The following is a 19,697-nucleotide window of genomic DNA, read 5'->3' on the forward strand; positions in this document are numbered from 1 at the left end:
CGTTTTGCTCTTGGTGGAGCACCCAGTAATTTGCCAGATGCAGCAATTATTGGTATCTATGGCAACCACACATGGTTCCTTCTCTGTTTTTAGCTGCTCTTTTGTCTAGAGGAAAAGCTGTTAGGGGGCAGGCGAAGACTGTGGTGTTTAGTGGGAGGGGAAAGTGGCACCGTGATTAAGGGTGGGGGGCTGGGGGGAGGAGAGGAATGTGTGTGTGTGTGTGTATGTATGGGGGGGGGTTATGCGTGGTGGTGATGCTTCAAGATAGTGGTTGTAACTCACTCTGCGTCTCTGCCCTGTGCAACCTGTGTCAATCTGGTCCAGGGGTTGTAGGCTGAATCGATGCTGTACAGGCGCATGTGCATGGCAAGCACATGGAACAGCTGATCTGAAAGACGGAACAAAACACGCACATGAATGTCGATTGGCGATTTCGGACAGAGCAGTACGTTGACACGGAAAGGAAACTGTTCCTCTGTTACTGTCCACCTGCATGTCAGTGCCCACTCTCACACCCGGCTATCAGTGTCAAATGACAAATGCAGTTTACTTGAACCCACTGCCCTAGTGTAATGGGCTGGCAGTGGAAAAGCAGGCCAGGCCAGATGGATAGATGGCAGCACTCAGCCCCAGGCAATCCTTTGGTCAGGAGTCGCACCTGTTCATTGTAGAACGAATGGAACATGAAGAGTGACACACACACACACACACACACACAACGGGAAGTAGATTCGCAGCATCACAGACAGAGTAACATGAGTAAGGAGACACCACCAGCACCTAGAGAAACGCTAGCAATTGAGCATTTAGATGAGCAGGGACACCATGTGAAGGACAAAGCTTCTGAAAGAACACACTATGAAAACAATTTCATCCACCTCTGGAACACTCACTTCCTCTTATATTAGCACAAACAACTTAACCTACTTTTTCGACATTATGGCCTCAATTGAAGTTACAGTAGTGTCCAACAGAGCTTTAGTTTAATATTTGCATTTAACATGCCTGAAAAATAACAATTTGTTGAACGGCCTTAAATCACATAAACCATTTCCATACCCGCAAACCAACCTGTTCTTATTCTAAAGAAGACTTTTTTCCTCATCCAAACCAGCCAAAGTGAACACAAATCCACTTTTACATGCAACCATGTCTACAACAGACAACCCACACAATATTGAATTTTCAAGAGGGTTATGGCAGCTGGAATGCAGCAAAAACATTGCATTCATAACCAGTGCTGCAATATTGACTTATGGGTGAGCTGGCTGCCAAAACCTAGACCAACACTGCCCTCTGCAGGTGAAAGACTCAATAGCAGGATAAACACAAGAGAGAGAGAGAGGCTGCAGGCGACTGTTGACTGACTCAACCTAGTTCCTCTGTCAGAAGGTGTTAAGAGTCCCTCCAATGGAGAAGAGGACACCATGGAGTGACATAAGCTAATAATACTGTCATCGAACACCAACCAACTTCAAGGTGGCAGGAAACCAGTCCTCCATTTTGGCTCACATGGCTAGCTACTGCTAGTATGTCTTCCTTCAGAGCCTGTCTGGTACTAGGGTGCAGGTCTCTGCCTCTCCTAGCCTGCTGCTCCCCCAAAACAGACAGCAGAGATAGAGATACATTTAGTGTGCTGATATTGATCTGCCTGAGGTTTCTATTAAAGCTCATGCTATTTGCCATGATCCTTTCCCCCTGTACTTGTCATCCCTCCGATATAGATTTGTAATGCCTGTGTGACCTATGATGTACCTACAGTAGATTACCTTCTCCCCCTAGTGGACAAACACCTTTTTTTCAACAATCAATTCAATTGGACAACATCTTATTCTGACAGTTGGAGAACACTGAACACACACCCTAACAGATAGATGTTGACAGATGTTGACACTGACAGCCATCTTCTCTGTGTAAGGCTACAGCATCACAGTCTACACTCGTTCAAATGTTGCTCGGCAGATAAACCAGAGGCAAGTCATTTGAAGGGTCTGCTACCACAGTTGATTTAACACGAGGGATTGCCACAGGCAGCCAGCTCCCCTCTCCGGCCCATGACATCCTCATCAGCTAAATGCTGGCAGAGCCTCGTGGGATATGGGCTTTGGAGCCCCTGTAGGTTATGGTAGTTAGCGCATGTCCCCCGTTCCCCTCCATATCCCTCTCCCTATGAGGAGGGAACACTAATGTAGTGCAACTGAGTAAATTTGGCCGCCAGCGCAGCTACACAGTTAATGTAGCTCAGAAAATGGTAGTCCTCTAGTGTGAAATCTCTTTTGCCCCACTCAGGGATGACAGGCCTTTCACTAGTGCAGCGAGCTCTTCGGATTTATCGCCACTAAACAGACTAATTAAACCGAGCAAGAAAACGGGCTGCACTCCTCTCATCACAGGCTCACCTCAGACGCAAGGAACATTATGTCAAACACATTTAAGGTGAATGCAAAGTTAAAAATGACAACGTAGCACAATAAAAGAGAAGCACCGTGAATAAAGTGACGGCCGACAAGAGTGGAGCATACAGAATCAAAGGAGACACCGGAGTCATTGCATGGTCTGCTTCCCTTTCAAGTGTGTCCTCCCACTGACCATCAGCGGAGGCTGCGTCTCTGGCATTGTTGTCTAGTCGCAGCTCAAGACAGCAACATCACTCAGTCTTCATTTCCATCCCCCCCCCCCCCCCCCCCCGGCCCAGCGGCCGCCCTTGCCACACAATCAACTAAAACAGCACTTGACCCATTTGTCTGCTTCATTTACCCTGACGGCTAGCTCTTCCAACAGCTCACCTGGGATAGCATCTCTCCTTGCCTGCCACTGCTAATCGACAATTTTTACAAATGGCCCAACAGTTACATGGACCAGGAGCTTCAATCTCAACCCAGACACTTCATTACCCAGAGGCCACCTCCAGTGCCCTTAAGTCAGTGTAAGCACCAGTCTAAATACCATGCTATCGTATCATAGAGACATTATACATCAAACTACAAGGCTATTCTTCTTCATTATTTTTATTTATATTAAGAATGTTATTTATTTTTAAATGCAAATTTTTTTTATATATTCTGAAGAAACACAATGTTCTTCAGACTGGACCCTTGGGACCAATGGGACGTGCATGCTTTTGTTCCAGCCCAGAACTAATCAACCTGATTGAATGGCTTAATGATTAGACTACTTAAAACTAGATGAATTAGTACTGGGCTGGAGCAAATGCCTGCATGTCCTATGGGTCCTCAGGACAAGGATGGAAGAAAATAGCTTTAACACAAGGTCAACTTGTAAAACAACTGTGTTTGTGTAGTGGTCAGGTCGCAGGTTCCGTATCTGATAGCATTGAGTACATGAATGGACATGTTGAGGTTAGATTATTAGATTAGATTAAAAGTACCAGACCACGAAATGCAGTTTAGCATCTAACCAGAAGTGCAAATAGTGATAATAGTGGGTTAATGTAGTGAGTGGGATATGGGGAGAGGGGTTAACTCACTGAGACAGGAGCGCTTGGCCGCAGCACTGGCTCCTCCAGAACACAGGTTCCCTCCACGGTGCACCAGCTCCAACTCCAGGTTGGTCCTGAGGAAACACAACCATGACCATTAGTTTAGGGAGACAGACACAAATACGCACATACATGCGCACATCATCCCCAATACAGTTTTCCCCTGTTTTGTAAGAAACATACAGGATGGCGTCAAGCCATTTGCAGGTAAATACACTTGTTTTGTACCAGCAGTCCTATGTCAAAAAATGACAGGGGCTTCAGAGGCTCTGATTTTGCACAAGCAAAGCATCAGCATAAAAGCCATCCACAGCTTCTATGTATAATCTTCCACAGTCAATTCCTAATGCATATGCACACATTTCACTCCATATTAAACTTATGTTCTCCTCCATATAATAATGAAATAAATGGAAAAACCTTAACAGAGTAAATTGATATCAGAAGGAGATATAGGTGTTACTAAAATTAGACTTCTAGGGTCTGTTTTTATCCTGCCGCTGTCTCCTATAGGCTGGGGAGGTGGGGGCAAATCCTCGGGCTCCCTGGGAGAAAAAGCAATTTCACATAGATAATGCAGCTCCGCGCCGAAGCTCCATCTGGCTGGTGCTGATAAGAGCACCGTTGTTACAGAGGAATTTTCCACTCCTCAGGCAATTTGTGCCGTTCACTGAACTTCAGAGAGCCAACAGACACCCCAGACACAGGACCAGTGGATCTCTCTCCACAGGGCAGGGGGTGAGGGGAGTGTGGCACGGGGAGGGTAAAGGTCTGGGAGGGCTGGGAGGAGTGAAGAGTAGAGGGGTGTGAGGGGGCAAGGGCACCTTTGTGACCCTCTGTCTCTCTGGTGAGGACACTGAAATCACTCATCCATTATTCTTCTCTTTTTTTAAAAGTTATTCTTTCTGAGGGGGGGGGGGGAATCCCACTCATATTTTTCATTTTATTTGACAGATATAGTGAAGACAGACAGGAACGCAAGGAGAAGAAGGGAGGGCATGTCAGCAGGGCTTGGGCCAAATTCGAACCCATGCCGACATGGGCATATGTGTGCACCGTAGACCACGGCGCTAGACCACTGGACCACCATTATTCTTCTCTTGATACACATTCTATTTTTCAGATTCTGATAAAAAAAAGGACTGCAGGTGTGTCTATCTGTAACCTCCTGAGTTTACACACTTTTGTTCAGAAAAGAAAGATTCTAGTTCTAATGTGGAGGCAGCAAAACTATGAATAAGCACTCTGAGGAAAATAGCTCCTAAAATCAGTCAAAGTGAGAGCAATAAATCCATACAGTCAGAGGCAATAAAGGAGTCTGCAAGGGCTGGCGGAACCAGGGTCAATACCGTTTTACTGTAGCCGCGATTGACAAAGCTGCTAATGCTGCTTAGAAAGCACCAACACCAGCCCCCTGTCATACACAGAGGCAGTATAATCAGAGGTATGAATAAAGCCAATCAGGAAAAGCTCCCACAGCCACTGAACAACTTTAAGTAAAATGTCACCTATATATTCAGTGCAGGACAATGTCTTCAGTATTGAATTTCAAAGCCTTTTTAAAGTGGCCCTTTCTCGAGGCGGAGAAGTGTGTTCAATGGAAGAAATAACAACACCAGAACACAACTAAACTCAGGAAAGCAGATGCATCATAATTACTGTCTAGCAGACACAAAGCTGCAAGGCAGGGCGCTAACATTAAGAACACACCAGGACAGACAGGGGTTTTGGCCTGAGGCCAGCAGACAGAGAGTCAGTGGCCTGTGGAATTGAGAGCAGTGGAGGACCTCCCAGTCTGAGGAGAGGAGAGGGTGAGAGGAGAGCACACGTAGGGGTCACCAGCCACAGAGCAGTGGAGGACCTCCCAGTCTGAGGAGAGGAGAGGGTGAGAGGAGAGCAGCACACGCAGGGGTCACCAGCCACAGGGACACAGTCACACGGAGAGATAACCCAGCAGTGAACAGTCCATCGCTCACCATCTCCAGGCCACAACTCGTCACAGTCTCTCACACACACACACACACACACACACACACACACACACACACACACACACACACACACACACACACACACACACACACACACACACACACACACACACACACACACACACACTTCACAGTCACCTGGCCACAGAGTACATGAAGAGGAAGTCGTTGTCCGGAGAGCCTGGGTTCTTGCCGTAGTCCATGTACTTCCTCTGGGTGGTGTTCTTGATGTCCTTGATCACAAGCTCCATCTCTTTACTCAGGTTGGACTCCGTCTGAGGAGGAAAGGGTACAATGTGGCTTCTTGGGAACAAAATCACATCAGTGTGGCGATGCTACGCAATGACCTCATAAGACTTGATGTGACGCAACCATGGCAGGAGATGAGTTGTTAGATATGAATCGCATTCGAGTCATTATTCATACATCCAATCAAGGGCCAGTACGGGGATGAAGCCAAATCCTGGACTAAAATCACACATTCAATGGAGATTCTTCAGCGGAAGTTTCTCAGTGGAGAATGTTTTATTTTTTGTCTAATGTGATGCTTAATCAAGGGAAACCGGCCCTAAATGTCTCATTTGGTATCAGCCAATCAGGAGTTGAGATGGAGAGATTAGGGAAACAGACACACAGGAAGTGGTAAAGATCTCTCTGCCTTACAGTGGTGGTGCTGCTTACTGGGAAAATGCCCAGCTGATCCTGGAGGTCCTCCACCTCCTTCACCAGCACACACATCTTCTTGTTGCTGGGGTTGTGCCAGTGTACCTCCGTGCTCCGCCCGGGGCGGCAGGGCAGTACACTGTTGGCAAACTGTCGGCACAGCGGGCAGGTGAACTCTCCCTTGTCCACAGAAAAGCCTTGAAGCACCTGGTCATTCTGGGGATCATGAAAGATCATGAAATTAGATCATTAGCGAAAACACAGACAACGTAGGATTATATTGACCCCCATGTTCATACGTAGGGCAACAGATGGCCACAAAACAACTAGAGAAAGAGGGACAGACAGAAATGTCACTGCTTCTCTTACCCTCAGAGACTCCATGTAGGACTTGTGGCAGTCTATATGCAGGGTGTGTCCACAGGTCTGGACGTACACCCCCCCATCCCAGCCTATAGACACTGACTGTAGACAGGAACTCTGAAGGACAGAAGACAACAGTCCGACAAAGTTTGTTAATGTCAGTACGACTCAATGTTTCAGTCAGAGAAAACAAAACATGGGGACGTCTGAAGCAGAAAGAGAAACACTTGGAAAAAAAATGTTTCGTCACACATGCCAGTGAAGGTCTCTTATGTGCTGCCTGAGTAGGGATTCAGGTGAGTCAGGTGAGTCAGAAAAAGGTGCTAGTGAAACGCAGTTGCCTTTTCTGGAGAGAGAAAAGGCTTACAAGCAGAATAGAAGAGTAGGGGAAAAGCCAGATAGCAGTGTTTTCCGTCACACTGACTAAACTTCTTACTGCTCCTGGAGAAAGGTGGAGGTGGTATGAGGGAGGAAAAGCCAACACAGGACTCTGTCTGTCAGGATGGGTTATAAATCCTCCATGCCTAATTCCCGGGCTGCTGAAGCTGCTGACAGGCACACAGGGCTGGGGGGCTCACTCGCCCCTGTCACAGAGCTGCTGACTCACCCGAATCCCTACTCAGGCAGGAAGGGAACATAGCCTACATGATGGGAATACAGTCCATTTGCGTGAAAGAGGCTTAGAGACAGATGTAAGAAATGAGAGTGCCTGCATTTGAAATGCTAGCATGTGTGTAACAGGGAGCCTTTTACCTGCCAGGTCCAAACCAAGGACATATTAAGGGAGGGAGGGAGGGAGGGAGGGCGAGAGAGAAAGACCACAAGTGTGCAAAAAAAAAAAAAAAAGTCCTGAGAATGGCCGAGTTATCGAGAGAGAAATAATAAGAGTGAAAGTGAGGGAGGGAGTGAGAGATAACAGGTGTGTTCTGAATGCGTCAGTCAGACACCTACATCTTTGAAGAAGCGCTGCATGAACGTGAGCCTGACGTCGTGAGCCGCGCCACACGTGTCCGCCCGGTAGATGTGCTCCTCGTCGCTGGTCGGTAGGTTCTTAGCCTCGTCTCTCTTGCAGCGGTGCCCTAGCACTGAAAGACATTCAGAGCACCCGAGGCTTGCAGTGAGTGACAATGACTTCTATTCTAATGAGTAATGAGCTTTCACATTTCTATTTATAGGTCTGCATAATATGTACATAAAATCCATCAAGGGCAGCAATTGCGGCAGTCACATACGTCATGTTAAAAGTCTGCCTGGAGTCGAACACAGATCTTTTCCCTTCTCACATCAGAACAGAGAATAATGATAAATCAGATGCCGTAATGACAGCTTATTTACTGCACGCTATCTCTGTAATCAGTAGCGGTGAAAAGAGTATCGTGAAAAAAACGTTCTGCTTCAAATGGTTATGGCTTCCTATTTGTAAAAGGACAATGTGATTGTGTGTAGAGTAATGAACTGACAAATAATTCACTTGGAGTGTTTACATCGTCTTTAAATAGCTGTAATGTGACATAGCAGGTGGCGGATCATATATGGTGTTCTTTTGACCTTGAGGTGGCGAGTGTTCCAAACGGCATTATTGCTCGACTAATTGCTAATCAAACATGCCGTTTATTTTCATGACTGGTGTTGTGAAGTGAATGATAATCCTTCTTTCAGGAAGACAGCAAAGAAATGACTTCTTAGCTGCAAGAGGCAGAAGCAACATGCAACACGCAACATGAATGATAAATGAGCCAATTAAAACAACAGCTAACCTTCCTATTAAAATGAGAACTCCAATATGGTGGTGCTAAGCTCCCATGAATAACTGTTTTGGTTTAATAGGCAAGGCCAATGATAGGGGGGCAATAGACACTCATATCTATGAAATACACTACAGTTAATATGACTTCCGTCCTGACATTTCATTTGCAGGTTGTTTGAAATTGGACTACAAATCAGGACAGTGGTGAAACAGAGCAAGCCTGTGTAGGCCATTAATTCAGGTGCGTCAGTGAGGGAGGGGGACACCGGCGGGTTGTAAGTGCAGTACCTGAGGAGGCCTGTAGGAGCACCACCAGGCCTGTGGGTCGGTCCTCCGTGGAAGGGCCACTCTGGCCACAGATCACACAGTCGTAGAGGACCTCAGACTCCATCACCTCACCCAGGTCCATGGCTGCTTCAACGTCTGGAGATTCTGACACACAGAAACAACGAAAAGCTTACTTTAGTTTCCTTTTCAACACTTCACACCAACAAGATCACATAACATAACAAAGCTTTGTGTCGATATTCAGGCATGCTGGAGATTTATTAGATATTCAGGGCTCGGTGGTGATTGCCACTATTGATCAGACTTTTGGCTTGGTATATAACACTGAGAGAAGACAACATATCAGAATAGAGGGGAAGAGCTTTTGCGGAAGCCATGTGAGGAAAAACCCATCGCTAATGTGGTGTGTGTGACACGGACTCTACTTCCTTCCAGGCTGAAACACTGAGGTAATGACACACCATTAGAGAAAGTCAGCCAGGTCAGCTGACGTTCATGGAAATAATACCATGCTCAATTACTTTCATCCTCTGATTCACAGCAAGACACGTTCTAATAGTATAACATGAATCTTTAACATGTTCATGCCTTTTCCTGTAGAATACCACTGTACAGTTACTGAACTTACTCAATTGAAGAAAGGTAAGGAGGTAAAGAAGTTAGCCATTGACAAAAGCAAAGAAGCTTTCATCAATATTTCTACATATACTGCATTAGTGCACACATCCCCATCACTACCCAATGTGTGTACTGGAGAATCACTCACTGCGCTGTGGTGCATTTAAAAGGAATGAGAGAGCCTGACTGTGCCTTGGATAAACACTAACTCTAACTGCAACTCAATCAGAACTATGCTCTACTCTGTTCAATTGATTGGCATGGGGCTAGAGATTAATTACTGATGTGAAATTAGTTTTAAATGTTAAAGACTGTGTTCAATTTGAACAGTAAATATCACAGAGAAATGTCAACCTGTGTTGGAATTGATTTATTGCTTAAGGTCGAATATGATCTCAGGAGAGGTTGCCGTATTCCAGGGGAAATGAAAACTGTTTGCATTAGCTGTCAATGTAAGAGCTTTAGCCTCAGGCCATCGGCACACCCAGACACACACACAGTCACACCAAGACACACAGACACACACAGACGGACACTGGCATTGCTATAAAATGACACAGGATTGATGTTATTCTTCGGTACTTCACAACACTACACTGATTTAATCCTGTAGTGAACAAGCACTTAGTGATGACTGTTGTGAAGGATACAGAAGTGTGTTTATCTTTCAAAAGGCATCAAGGGCACAACTGCACAATCTTCAACTGATTATTCTGCCAGATCTCATTTACACTGAAAATCCTTCATCATAAATTCTATAGGCTTAAAGTTATTCTAATTTAGAGCCAATAACAACAAATGTTATAAAATCAATTTAAAAGCAGATGCTCACAGCAGCTGTTGCCCGAGTCAAACGCATGGATGCTCAGGAACAATAGGTTTACATTTTGAAATACACAGGCTCCATGGTACTCAAATGGCATCTTTCGAGTGTTTCGTAGGAAATGAAATAAGAAAAATGTAATACCAAGAATTCAAAAGGGAATTTTGTCACTGTTTATAAAATACACCACTGTAGCCAGACTTGTGTCTTATCTTGACCCTTTTTGTCCAGGAGACAGGAACCCACTGTGGCCAAGGGGACCGGGAGATTAATGTTTGTACAGATGCTCCTACCATTTGACTTACATTTGCCTTGTTGAATAATCCAGAGCAAATATTTATATCCTTTGCGACCTTTGATTAAATCTGTGAAATAAATGTAGCTTGTGAAAAGACCAGGCCCATCATTTATATTGATAAGATAACACAGCCTAATCCATTAAATCCATTTTACTATCCACGATAGTAAAAGTACTCAAAGACAAAAAAGGAGCCAAAACTGTGTTGAATTTCTTCAAGGACAGAGCATGTAGGCATCCTTATATTCATGTTCAACCTTATAGTAAGTAAAAGTATTGGATCACATTACTGAATACAAATAATCAATATTAACTTCATGTTTCAGGGTGAAACTCTTATCTCTGCCACAATTAGAACCGACATTGCTGAAGCAGAGCTGAGCCCTTCAGCAGTGAACCTGAGGTAAAGCTCTGGGCTTGTGTGGATGCTAGCTAGCTAACTAGATGGAGGTCCATAGCCCTGCCTTAGTGCTGCCTCTGATCACAGAGACCATTATTCATCCACTAACCACGCTGTGTCAGGGTGGTCCCTGTGAGTCCATCCCACTATTAGCGCTTTGATCCACTGTGCCCTCAACCAGCACGACTCCCTCCTCCCTAAGGGGCTCTCTCTTCTCGTTTCTCCTAACAGGCCCTGGGAGACGGCCACAGAGCTGGGGAGCACTGTCACCTTGCTACAGTGAAAGAGGCAAAGTGATGGTAGGTTTATTTTTGCCTACAGCTTTCTTTCCTTCAAGGACTAGGACAGGTGCATCATGTCCTCGATGAGTGGACATTCACTTTAAAGTGTGTGTGTGTGTGTGTGTGTGCACACGCATGGTCTTGTACTGCTGCACTGGGTTCTGTACAGATGTGTAAACATACGATCACACCATCCAACAAATTTGCCAACACACGATTTCGGGTAAAAGCATTGAGCGTTCTGAATACAATCAGCATTCCTGTCAGTCTATAACGGCAATGAAGCCAAACATCTATGGCAGATCTTTGAGGGGAGTGAAAGATGTTGCATAGCCAAGAAGTGTCTCTCCTACCGACATCCATGGCGGTCTCCATGAAGCTCTTCTGCCTGGAGGCAAACTCTGCTAGAAGCTTCTGCTGTCTCTCTCGGGCCCTCTGACGCCTGAAAGATCAAGAGGGAGAAAGAAACTGAGAATGCAGAAGATTTCTAAGAGATAAACCTGTCCGAAATCTGCCATCCAAAATCCAATGTAATTCATTTCAATGCATCACAGGGCTAAGAATGTTGTGCAACAACCTGACAATTACCACCAACCCACCCAAAAAATATACAGTACCAGTCAAAAGTTGAATTGAATTGAATTGAAAAAAGAAAAAAAAAAGTGTTTACTTATCAAAACCTGTCCTAAATAGGATGTTCATGGCACGGAATCCAATCTTTTTTGACCCAGAAATAATGATTATCCTCGACATTGAGTGGGTTAACCTGGCTCTGTATCCATAGCAACAGCTTCCATGGGTAAGTGAAAAAGGTTGTTTTTCAAAAACACTGAAAGCCCTTCTCTCAATGATTAGCCATTAAATACCCACTGCTCAGCCACCAGTGCATTACAATCTCTATACAATGACTGCTTCTATCACAAAATGCTTAATTTCCCCTCACAGTTGAAGCTTCCATCCACAAATACATACACAGTACAAGGTGGATTTTCCCCATTCTATTTTAACGGTGTTTCCTTTATAGTACTAATACATGCAAAACATTTCTACAAGGTTGTGATTGGCTACTGGCAAGGTGGCTATTTCCCTAATGCCTGTGGCCCGTGTTGCAGACGTCCAGAGAGCAGGGCTGACTGTAAATTGAGACCCCTAATAAGAGGACATAAACAAATGCTGACAGGAGCGCCACAGCTCAGTAATTCCCACTGACAGCTTCAGGGGCGCAGACAAGCCAGCCTGAAAAATATGCAGCACCCCCTTTCTGCTTTCACCACCATTGGCTGGCCTCCCCCGCAGTCACCGTGGCAACAGCCCACACCACGGGAGAGAGATGCTACCTTTTGTCTTTGTCTGTGGGTCAACCCCAAAAATAGGTCATCACAGAGTGCTTATAGCCCATTCCATCATCATTAGAGGTGGGAATGGGGAGGACACAAAATATGGATGATGGGCCTGGTGAGTCTGAGTGAAATTGCTAAATCGGACTGGATTCATGTTCATCTCAAACACAAAGTCTACAGTGGGTGAGGGTTGGTTTTGGGATAGAATTACAAATATTTAATTATAGTCCATAGTAATCCTACTATTCAGATGCTCTATGACAACATTGAAAAGTGTCTCTAACAGCAAAGGTTAAAACAGTTATAATTTCTATAGCTGTAATGCTGATTCCTGTATGATACTGTTGCTGTAGGTGTACAGTATTTGTTTTGTAAAGAAAAGTGTTACAAAATGTTATAACAATGGGTGTAATGACATGTTGTTTTGACAAGACGGTGATCATGGTGTTGCATTCTGAGTAGTAGTCTCTAACCTCTCCTCCTTATCCATGGTCTTCTTATCCGTGGGGCTGTTCTTCTTTGGTGGTACCGGAGGAGACACCTTCCCACAGATCTCCTGGATGCTGCGCTTGCTCTGACGGCTGAGCGCGGCCGCCTTGGTGAGGATGCGCTCAATGGCGGTGATGCCGTCTCCGTGGGCGTGGCTGTTGTGGCCGGCGGTGTCCATGTCCTCCAGAAAGGAGGCAGAGAGAGAGTTCTGCTTGGCGGACAGCTTCTGGTGCAGCTTGATGAGCAGGGAGAGCATGCTCTCTCTGATCTCCAGGATCTCTGTGACCAGCTGGGGGGGCGTGCCAGGTGGGACCCAGCGCGTGGAGGAGCTTTTGGGCCGCACCACCTGGCTGGCCTCGGTGTTGCTACGGTTGATGATCTCCTGGAACTTCCTCCTGCGTTCCGCCACCAGGCTGAACACCTGCGCCTCCCGGACATTCTAGGAGAGCAGACACACACAGTAAAACATGCAGATGGAGAGTGTGACAGAACATGCGGTCCTTGTCTAGACTCTAGACTCATGTCTTTAAAACAGGAAAAATCATGCACATTACTTAAATGCGAGCGAGTCAAACACTATCTACTCAAATAACAACATCTCCGAAAGCGATTTTGGCCTGAAGGATCCTGAAAAGTACATCGAAGGGAGGCCACACCATTATCGTCAGACAGGCACAGCACACATATCAAAGTCAAATTAAATACCCATTATAACATTTCGGCCGACTTTTCAAGGGAAACTATCCTCGGAGCATTTTCAATTTTATTTCATATTCTGAGGGAAATTTTTAAATCATCCTCAGACGTGAAGACTGTTTGAACGATAGCAATGACCTGACCCGACAAAGGACCGGAGCATTGTTAAATAAACACACATCATACAGCCCAGTCGGAGCAACATCAATCAAACTGACATGCAGTTAAAAAGCGTTTACCCAGACTCACATTATACACTTAATTAGTTTCGGCAGTCAAGGGGGGAAAACCCATCAGAGCACAGCACTGTAGACACTAAACAATCCAAGGCAGACTGCAACCTTCTTATCAATATGGCTACAAATCATACAAGCACCACAACCACACAAAACACACACACACACACACACACACAAATATACAAACACAACAGCAAAAATAATGCTTTCATGAAGCTTGTATAATTGGCAGAGAACACACTGCATGGCCCTGAGGACAGAAAACCAGATCTTAAACTCAAATGCAACCGCTACCTCTCTCCAATTCCCTGTCAGACGCCTCGCGTTCGCGGTCTGTGGAGCAAAAGTGCAGCAAAACAATATACAAAAAAAATAAAATTGTATTCTATATATATATATATATGATGATGAGACAAAGAGACCTCTCCCATCATAGAATATACAAAAACACCCCACTAAAAAAATAAATACAACAGTCTACACATTAAAGGAACATTACACCTAATCTAATCTTCCCTTAGGCAAGCAATGGCTGAACACACCTAGTAGATGAGAACAGGAGAAGCTACCTGCCCAGTGTGTAGGGTATACAGTGTATGTAAGGGTCATTCCATAAATGAGGGGGACAATGCCAGTTTTATGGATGGAAAATGTTTGAGGCCTTTTCCAAATACATTATGCTCCCTCTAGATCACTCAGGTCCTCTAGGACTGGCCTTTTAGTTGTTCCCTGGGTGAGGACAAAGACCGACGGGGAGGCAGCGTTTAGTGTCTATTGTCCTCGCCCCTGGAACAGCCTGCCAGAGGAGCTGAGGGCGTCACGATCTGTAAACACCTTTTAAGACATATCTTTTTAGCTTAGCATTCTCTTAACCCATCTTATTTTAATCTACCCTCTTCTACTGTGCTACACTGGTCTTTCTGTTCAACGTTGTCTCTTGTTTTAATCATGTCCTTATATTACCGTTTATTTTTCACTGTAGTGTTGTATTTTCATTGTGTTGTTGTATTTTTATTGTGTTGTTAAGCACCTTGTATTGCAATTTTGCATAAAAGGCGCTATATAAATAAAGTCTGATTTGATATCTGTATTGAACCACTTGTCACATGTTGACCCCTATGTCACACTTCGGCCCTCTCATTTAGAGAATGACCCATACACAGTGTTATCTGACCTGGCCGAAGGTGGAAACCTCAGAGCTGGTGCTAGGTGGGGGTTCTCTCGGCTCTCTCTTCACCTCCGGGGCGTTCTCAGGCACTCTGACCCTGACAAAATTGATGACATGGTGCAGGTTGGACAGGAGGTTGGTGCCAGGGAACCAGCTATCGTGGCAGTGCTCCTCAATGCACGGCTCCTGGTTGGAGAAGATACAATAGGCAAGATGAGACAGAGACATGATGGATGCCATGAAGGAGGACAATTAAATCCTTAAATCCTTGATTTTTTTTTTTTTTTTTTACATTTAACCGAAGCCTTCATGCAAATCGATTTACAATATATACATCTGTTTAAGTAAGTGAATCATCTATCCATCAGTAATCATAAGAAATAATAATCCATGCCAAATCCAGGGTCCAGTTACAATGCTAGAAGAACATCATTTACTAGTCAGAAAGGCTTCAAACACCATTGTAATCATGTCAGTTCTCGTAAATTAGGGTTAGGGTTACACCACCTATACCATCATTTTAAACATAAATGTTTAGATTAGATTCAACTTTATTGTCATTGCTGAGTACAAGCATCAGACAACAAAATGCAGTAAAAAGTGTATGTCAGAAGCGGGATTTGAACCCCCATCTTAAAACAACGCTTTTATCCCAATCGAGAGTTGAATCCCAATCGAGAGTTGCCTGAACGGGGCTTTCCTTTTAATCGCGAATATACTAATCATTTTTTGTGGAACAGCCCCCTGGTCATCTTTACATGACTCAAAAATCTCTGTGTACATCTTACCTCATCCTCCTTGTCCTCCTGAAGCTGGTTGTCCAAGCCCAGCTCGATCAGGTACAGCACCATGCACATCACATGCTCTGACATGTTCGGGTGATCCATCCAGATCTAAAAAGATAAAACACAAAACATGAGGTAACATGTAACATATGAGCGATTGTACAACTTCAGTCCTATCATCTCATCGTGAGTAATCTATCTAATTCAATTATGATGAAAGGGCATTTCCTAATGCAATGAATGAATAAGTCAGTAAGTAATACTAATGAATCAAGCAGGTCAAAAGGGTCACCTTGTACAGCAGAGTGAAAATCACAATGTGCAGGGTCTTGCAGTGCAACAGTTTCACCAATCCTTTGTAACAGGGGTGCAGAGGAGTCCTTTCCTTGTAGGGTGGCCATGGGTTCCCAGTGTGCATACCAGCCTGCTTCAAACTGGCCAAGAACAACATCATCATCATCATCAGGTGGGTTGGAGTATCATCATTGACAAATAAGGTACATTAAAGAGATTATTCAAGTCATCCACCCAACCATCACAAATACATGATGATAGTGTGGCACTAAATAATCCGCCCCCCCAAAAAAACCTCTCAGTCTATGTAATGAAAGAGCCGGCTGCAAAGCCTCACACTCTATTAGCGCTGAAAGGATCATGGTTATATAAAAATGTGGCTCGTCTGACAGGCAATCCATCATATTCAATAGTGTGAACCAGGAACATAAGCCTGAAGTCAGACTGAGAGGTGGGAAATAGTAGGAACAGGAAAAAAACATGCTACTGTCATTGTGTTTAAAACACTCTATATTAGACAGGACAGTCTTTCTAAATAGAATGCGATGAAGAGGTAATTCAGTGTTATAAAGATGGTTTGAGCTGGTGGATTGCTAAATTGTCTTAGTTGAATTATGTTGTATTAGGACATCAAAGACAAAACCTCTAAATCCATTAACAGTATAATCTTCCCCTTCCCGTAAACTGCTATTTGTGCTGATTTGGAGAGGACGCTTCAGCACATTTGGCCACTTCACATCTTCCAGAGATCTTAAAGAAATTAACCTCCCACTATCTCCTTCACCCCAACCATCACATTTGTCTTCCCATGCGTCCAAACTAAATCTAAAACGGAAGGATTACCTCAATCCTATTATAGTTTGGCATGAAATATTTATTTTGCTCAACAGTGAACTAATTGGAACCAACCCTATCACCATGTAGGCCTAACCCCTCTTCTCCTCTCCCTTCAAGATATGGTGCTAACAGTGCCCCTGTAGCAGTCAGCAGGGCATGGCTTATGCTTCTGTTCGGGAGGGTGTTAAAAAAATAACCATTCCGACAATAGAACTAAAGGTACCAACAGCTAGAAAGGTTAGAATGAAAATGTGACAAAATGGGAAAATAGTAAACTAATACAACCTGATAACTATTCACATACACAAGGCAAACCATTTAATTGACATTGAAGTGCACTGAAACCCATTCAAAAGAAAACCAAAAGCCAACAAATGGATGTGATGATCGTGGTGCGCGAACTTACAATGCTGAGTATCTGTCCATTGCTGACTGGACATCACGACGGTAGACTGTTCTGAGAACAACCATGATGGGGTCAAACTCCTTCTCCCACACCTCCGCTGAAATATATATATTTAAAAATCTGTTTTGTAACACAGTCACATTCAGTCTCTCAAATGTCTTCATCCCTTCCCCCCATTCTGAGAATGTGGTGTTAGCCTGCCCCCAAGAGGAATGTACAGTGGAAATAACAATCTAAAGCTTCAATGATGTCCTAGATGTTGACATAGTTATAAAATGCAATTTTGAGAGTGTCAACCCTCCTCAATGCATCCCCATCCCACCAACAGAAGAATCATATCAATAGAAATTGCCCTCCTAACACAAAATATAAAAACATGATAGTGACTATGGATGAGGTCTCCATTATGAACACCCATTTACAAGACTGGACACTGAGGACAGAAATGACTTTTGGTCAATTTAAATTTTACGATAAACCCATAGAATGGACCGTAGGACAGGACCACCTAATGGACCAAATCCTGATGATATCTTACAGCACAATGCTTCATAACAGCCAAAGACTTAAAAAAAGAAAATAACAATACACTGCTCTCTGGAGGCAATGCCTATATTTGGTAACAAGAAAGACAAGGGCTAGATGTAACAGCCTGAAGGGCATCAACATTTTAAACGTGCACAGGGTGATAATGAAGTCATCCAAAGAGACCACATCTTATGTGATTCAGTCTTGTGAATTGTACACTTTCCCGGTGTCTGAGTATAGAAGAAGCATAGTCAACTGTGGTGCATGAGTGCCATCTCAAGGCAGACTGGTGAAAAAGCACCTGTGTTCAATTGTAACGGACAGAAAATGCGCTCGTCGAATCCCCATAGCTTTTGAAAAGCAGGCCAGTGGATAACACAAAACAGCCAATAGCTAGCGCAGCCAGCCTGTAGCACAGCAAGCCAGTAGGCTAGTAGCTAGCTTGCAAAAACAGCTTACCTTTGGGTGTGTACATGCCTTGCTGCATGGAGCCTCCTGGCTCAAACACAGGGGCTTTGAAGTCGGCCACAGCAGACAGCATCTCCTCAAAGCTGCAGCTTCCTGGAACTATTCCACTTTTGGGGTTCGGATTCTCAGGAATCTGAAAAATAATCTAAGGAAAAGATGCGTCCTATGCAGACGTATATTGAAAAAAAGGGGGTATGACAAGACAGCTCAGTGACAAAAACAGCACATCTGAATTCATGAACAGTGTTAACGAGGAAGGATACAAGGTCGAGCAGCGAGCTGTGGGTGCGGTCATTCATACACAGCTGAGACACCATCTCCGCTCTGAGGATCTCATCGTCTGCCATGCCTGTCAATGAGGAGAGGACAGTCATTACAAATGCACCAGCAATGCAAATACATCTAAACATCACATTGTTCACATAAACATATCTTTCTGCCTTGACATATCTGGACATACCCAGGTGAATGCGGAGACTGGTCAGTATCACCAGGAAGGTGAGGGCTCCCTCCAGCATCGGCCTCTCCTGCTCAGAGTCCAGAACTGCATTCTGGTGCTGAGACGCCATGGTCAGGAGGTCCACCACTTTGAATCTGTGGGCAAAAGAGACATTACTACCACTTATTTCCATGAGCTACTCTACACCATACAAGTAAAACATTTTCTTAAAATTGGTGATTATAAATTAGTTCAAGTTCAAAAGGAAAATGAAATCAACTGCAAGGACATCAACCAAGGGTCTGATCATACCTTTCAAAGACAGACGAAATGAAGTAATCAGGATCTAGCCTCGATGCACAAACCTGTCAACAGAATGGGCGGGGCAAAAAAGGAATGAAAATGTAAATGAAGTATACATTCAGAATATGTTCCAATGCTGTAATGCCTACAAGAAAGTAGTCTTTACCTGGAGCAGATAGATGTCTGGATCGATCATGGAGTTGCAGAAGTGAGACTGCACGTAAGTCATAGCCTGTCCTTTGATCTGCAGACCATTCCTGACCCACATGTTACTATGGACCTCGGAAAGGCTTGCCTACACAATAGAAAACAAGGGCGAATATAAGCGATTGAAGGGGGAGACATTCTAGCTGTGGACTCTCTGGGATGTTTTCTGAGAGGTGTCAAAGCTGTGGTATCATCAGTATAGAATTGAGGGGAAGAATTCTGACTTAAATACTTTGGTCTATAAAACAGAAGAAAAACACAGATTCACTTTATTTTTCTGTGTCATGGACAGAGCTCCTGGTACCTGAATCTGGAGAGGATGCACCATGATCTTCATGAGCATCTCCTGGTCTGGGAGCAGACTGTCCAGGTCCAGCCCCTGACACTTCACTGCCTGGGAGACAGACAGAGCAAGTCAACTCAATGTACATATATATATGGAATACAGGATGAAAAGTCTATAACTATAATAACTGTCCAGATCTACATCTGCACAAAATCCACCCAGAACCCACCCCTCAGTCACA

General features: G+C 44.4%; 1 protein-coding gene across 1 annotated transcript in view; it reads right to left on the reverse strand.

Annotated features, from left to right (window-relative positions):
• ubr3 (ubiquitin protein ligase E3 component n-recognin 3) overlaps nt 1-19,697 on the reverse strand; it is a gene marked incomplete at its 5' end in the record, with an annotated part of 39,638 nt that overhangs the window by 13,210 nt on the left and 6,731 nt on the right. The window contains 19 exons of the mRNA XM_080535624.1: nt 283-388; nt 3,488-3,573; nt 5,629-5,765; nt 6,172-6,369; nt 6,523-6,633; nt 7,468-7,601; nt 8,552-8,695; nt 11,325-11,413; nt 12,785-13,239; nt 14,910-15,089; nt 15,692-15,796; nt 15,981-16,122; nt 17,226-17,322; nt 18,213-18,354; nt 18,485-18,570; nt 18,682-18,815; nt 18,973-19,025; nt 19,130-19,258; nt 19,475-19,564. Of these exons, the coding sequence (XP_080391750.1) occupies nt 283-388; nt 3,488-3,573; nt 5,629-5,765; nt 6,172-6,369; nt 6,523-6,633; nt 7,468-7,601; nt 8,552-8,695; nt 11,325-11,413; nt 12,785-13,239; nt 14,910-15,089; nt 15,692-15,796; nt 15,981-16,122; nt 17,226-17,322; nt 18,213-18,354; nt 18,485-18,570; nt 18,682-18,815; nt 18,973-19,025; nt 19,130-19,258; nt 19,475-19,564 (2,618 nt within the window). The remainder of the gene's footprint in view (nt 1-282; nt 389-3,487; nt 3,574-5,628; nt 5,766-6,171; nt 6,370-6,522; nt 6,634-7,467; nt 7,602-8,551; nt 8,696-11,324; nt 11,414-12,784; nt 13,240-14,909; nt 15,090-15,691; nt 15,797-15,980; nt 16,123-17,225; nt 17,323-18,212; nt 18,355-18,484; nt 18,571-18,681; nt 18,816-18,972; nt 19,026-19,129; nt 19,259-19,474; nt 19,565-19,697) is intronic.

Source organism: Nansenia antarctica, assembly GCF_963989245.1.
Source record: "Nansenia antarctica genome assembly, chromosome: 7".
NCBI lineage: Eukaryota > Metazoa > Chordata > Actinopteri > Argentiniformes > Microstomatidae > Nansenia > Nansenia antarctica.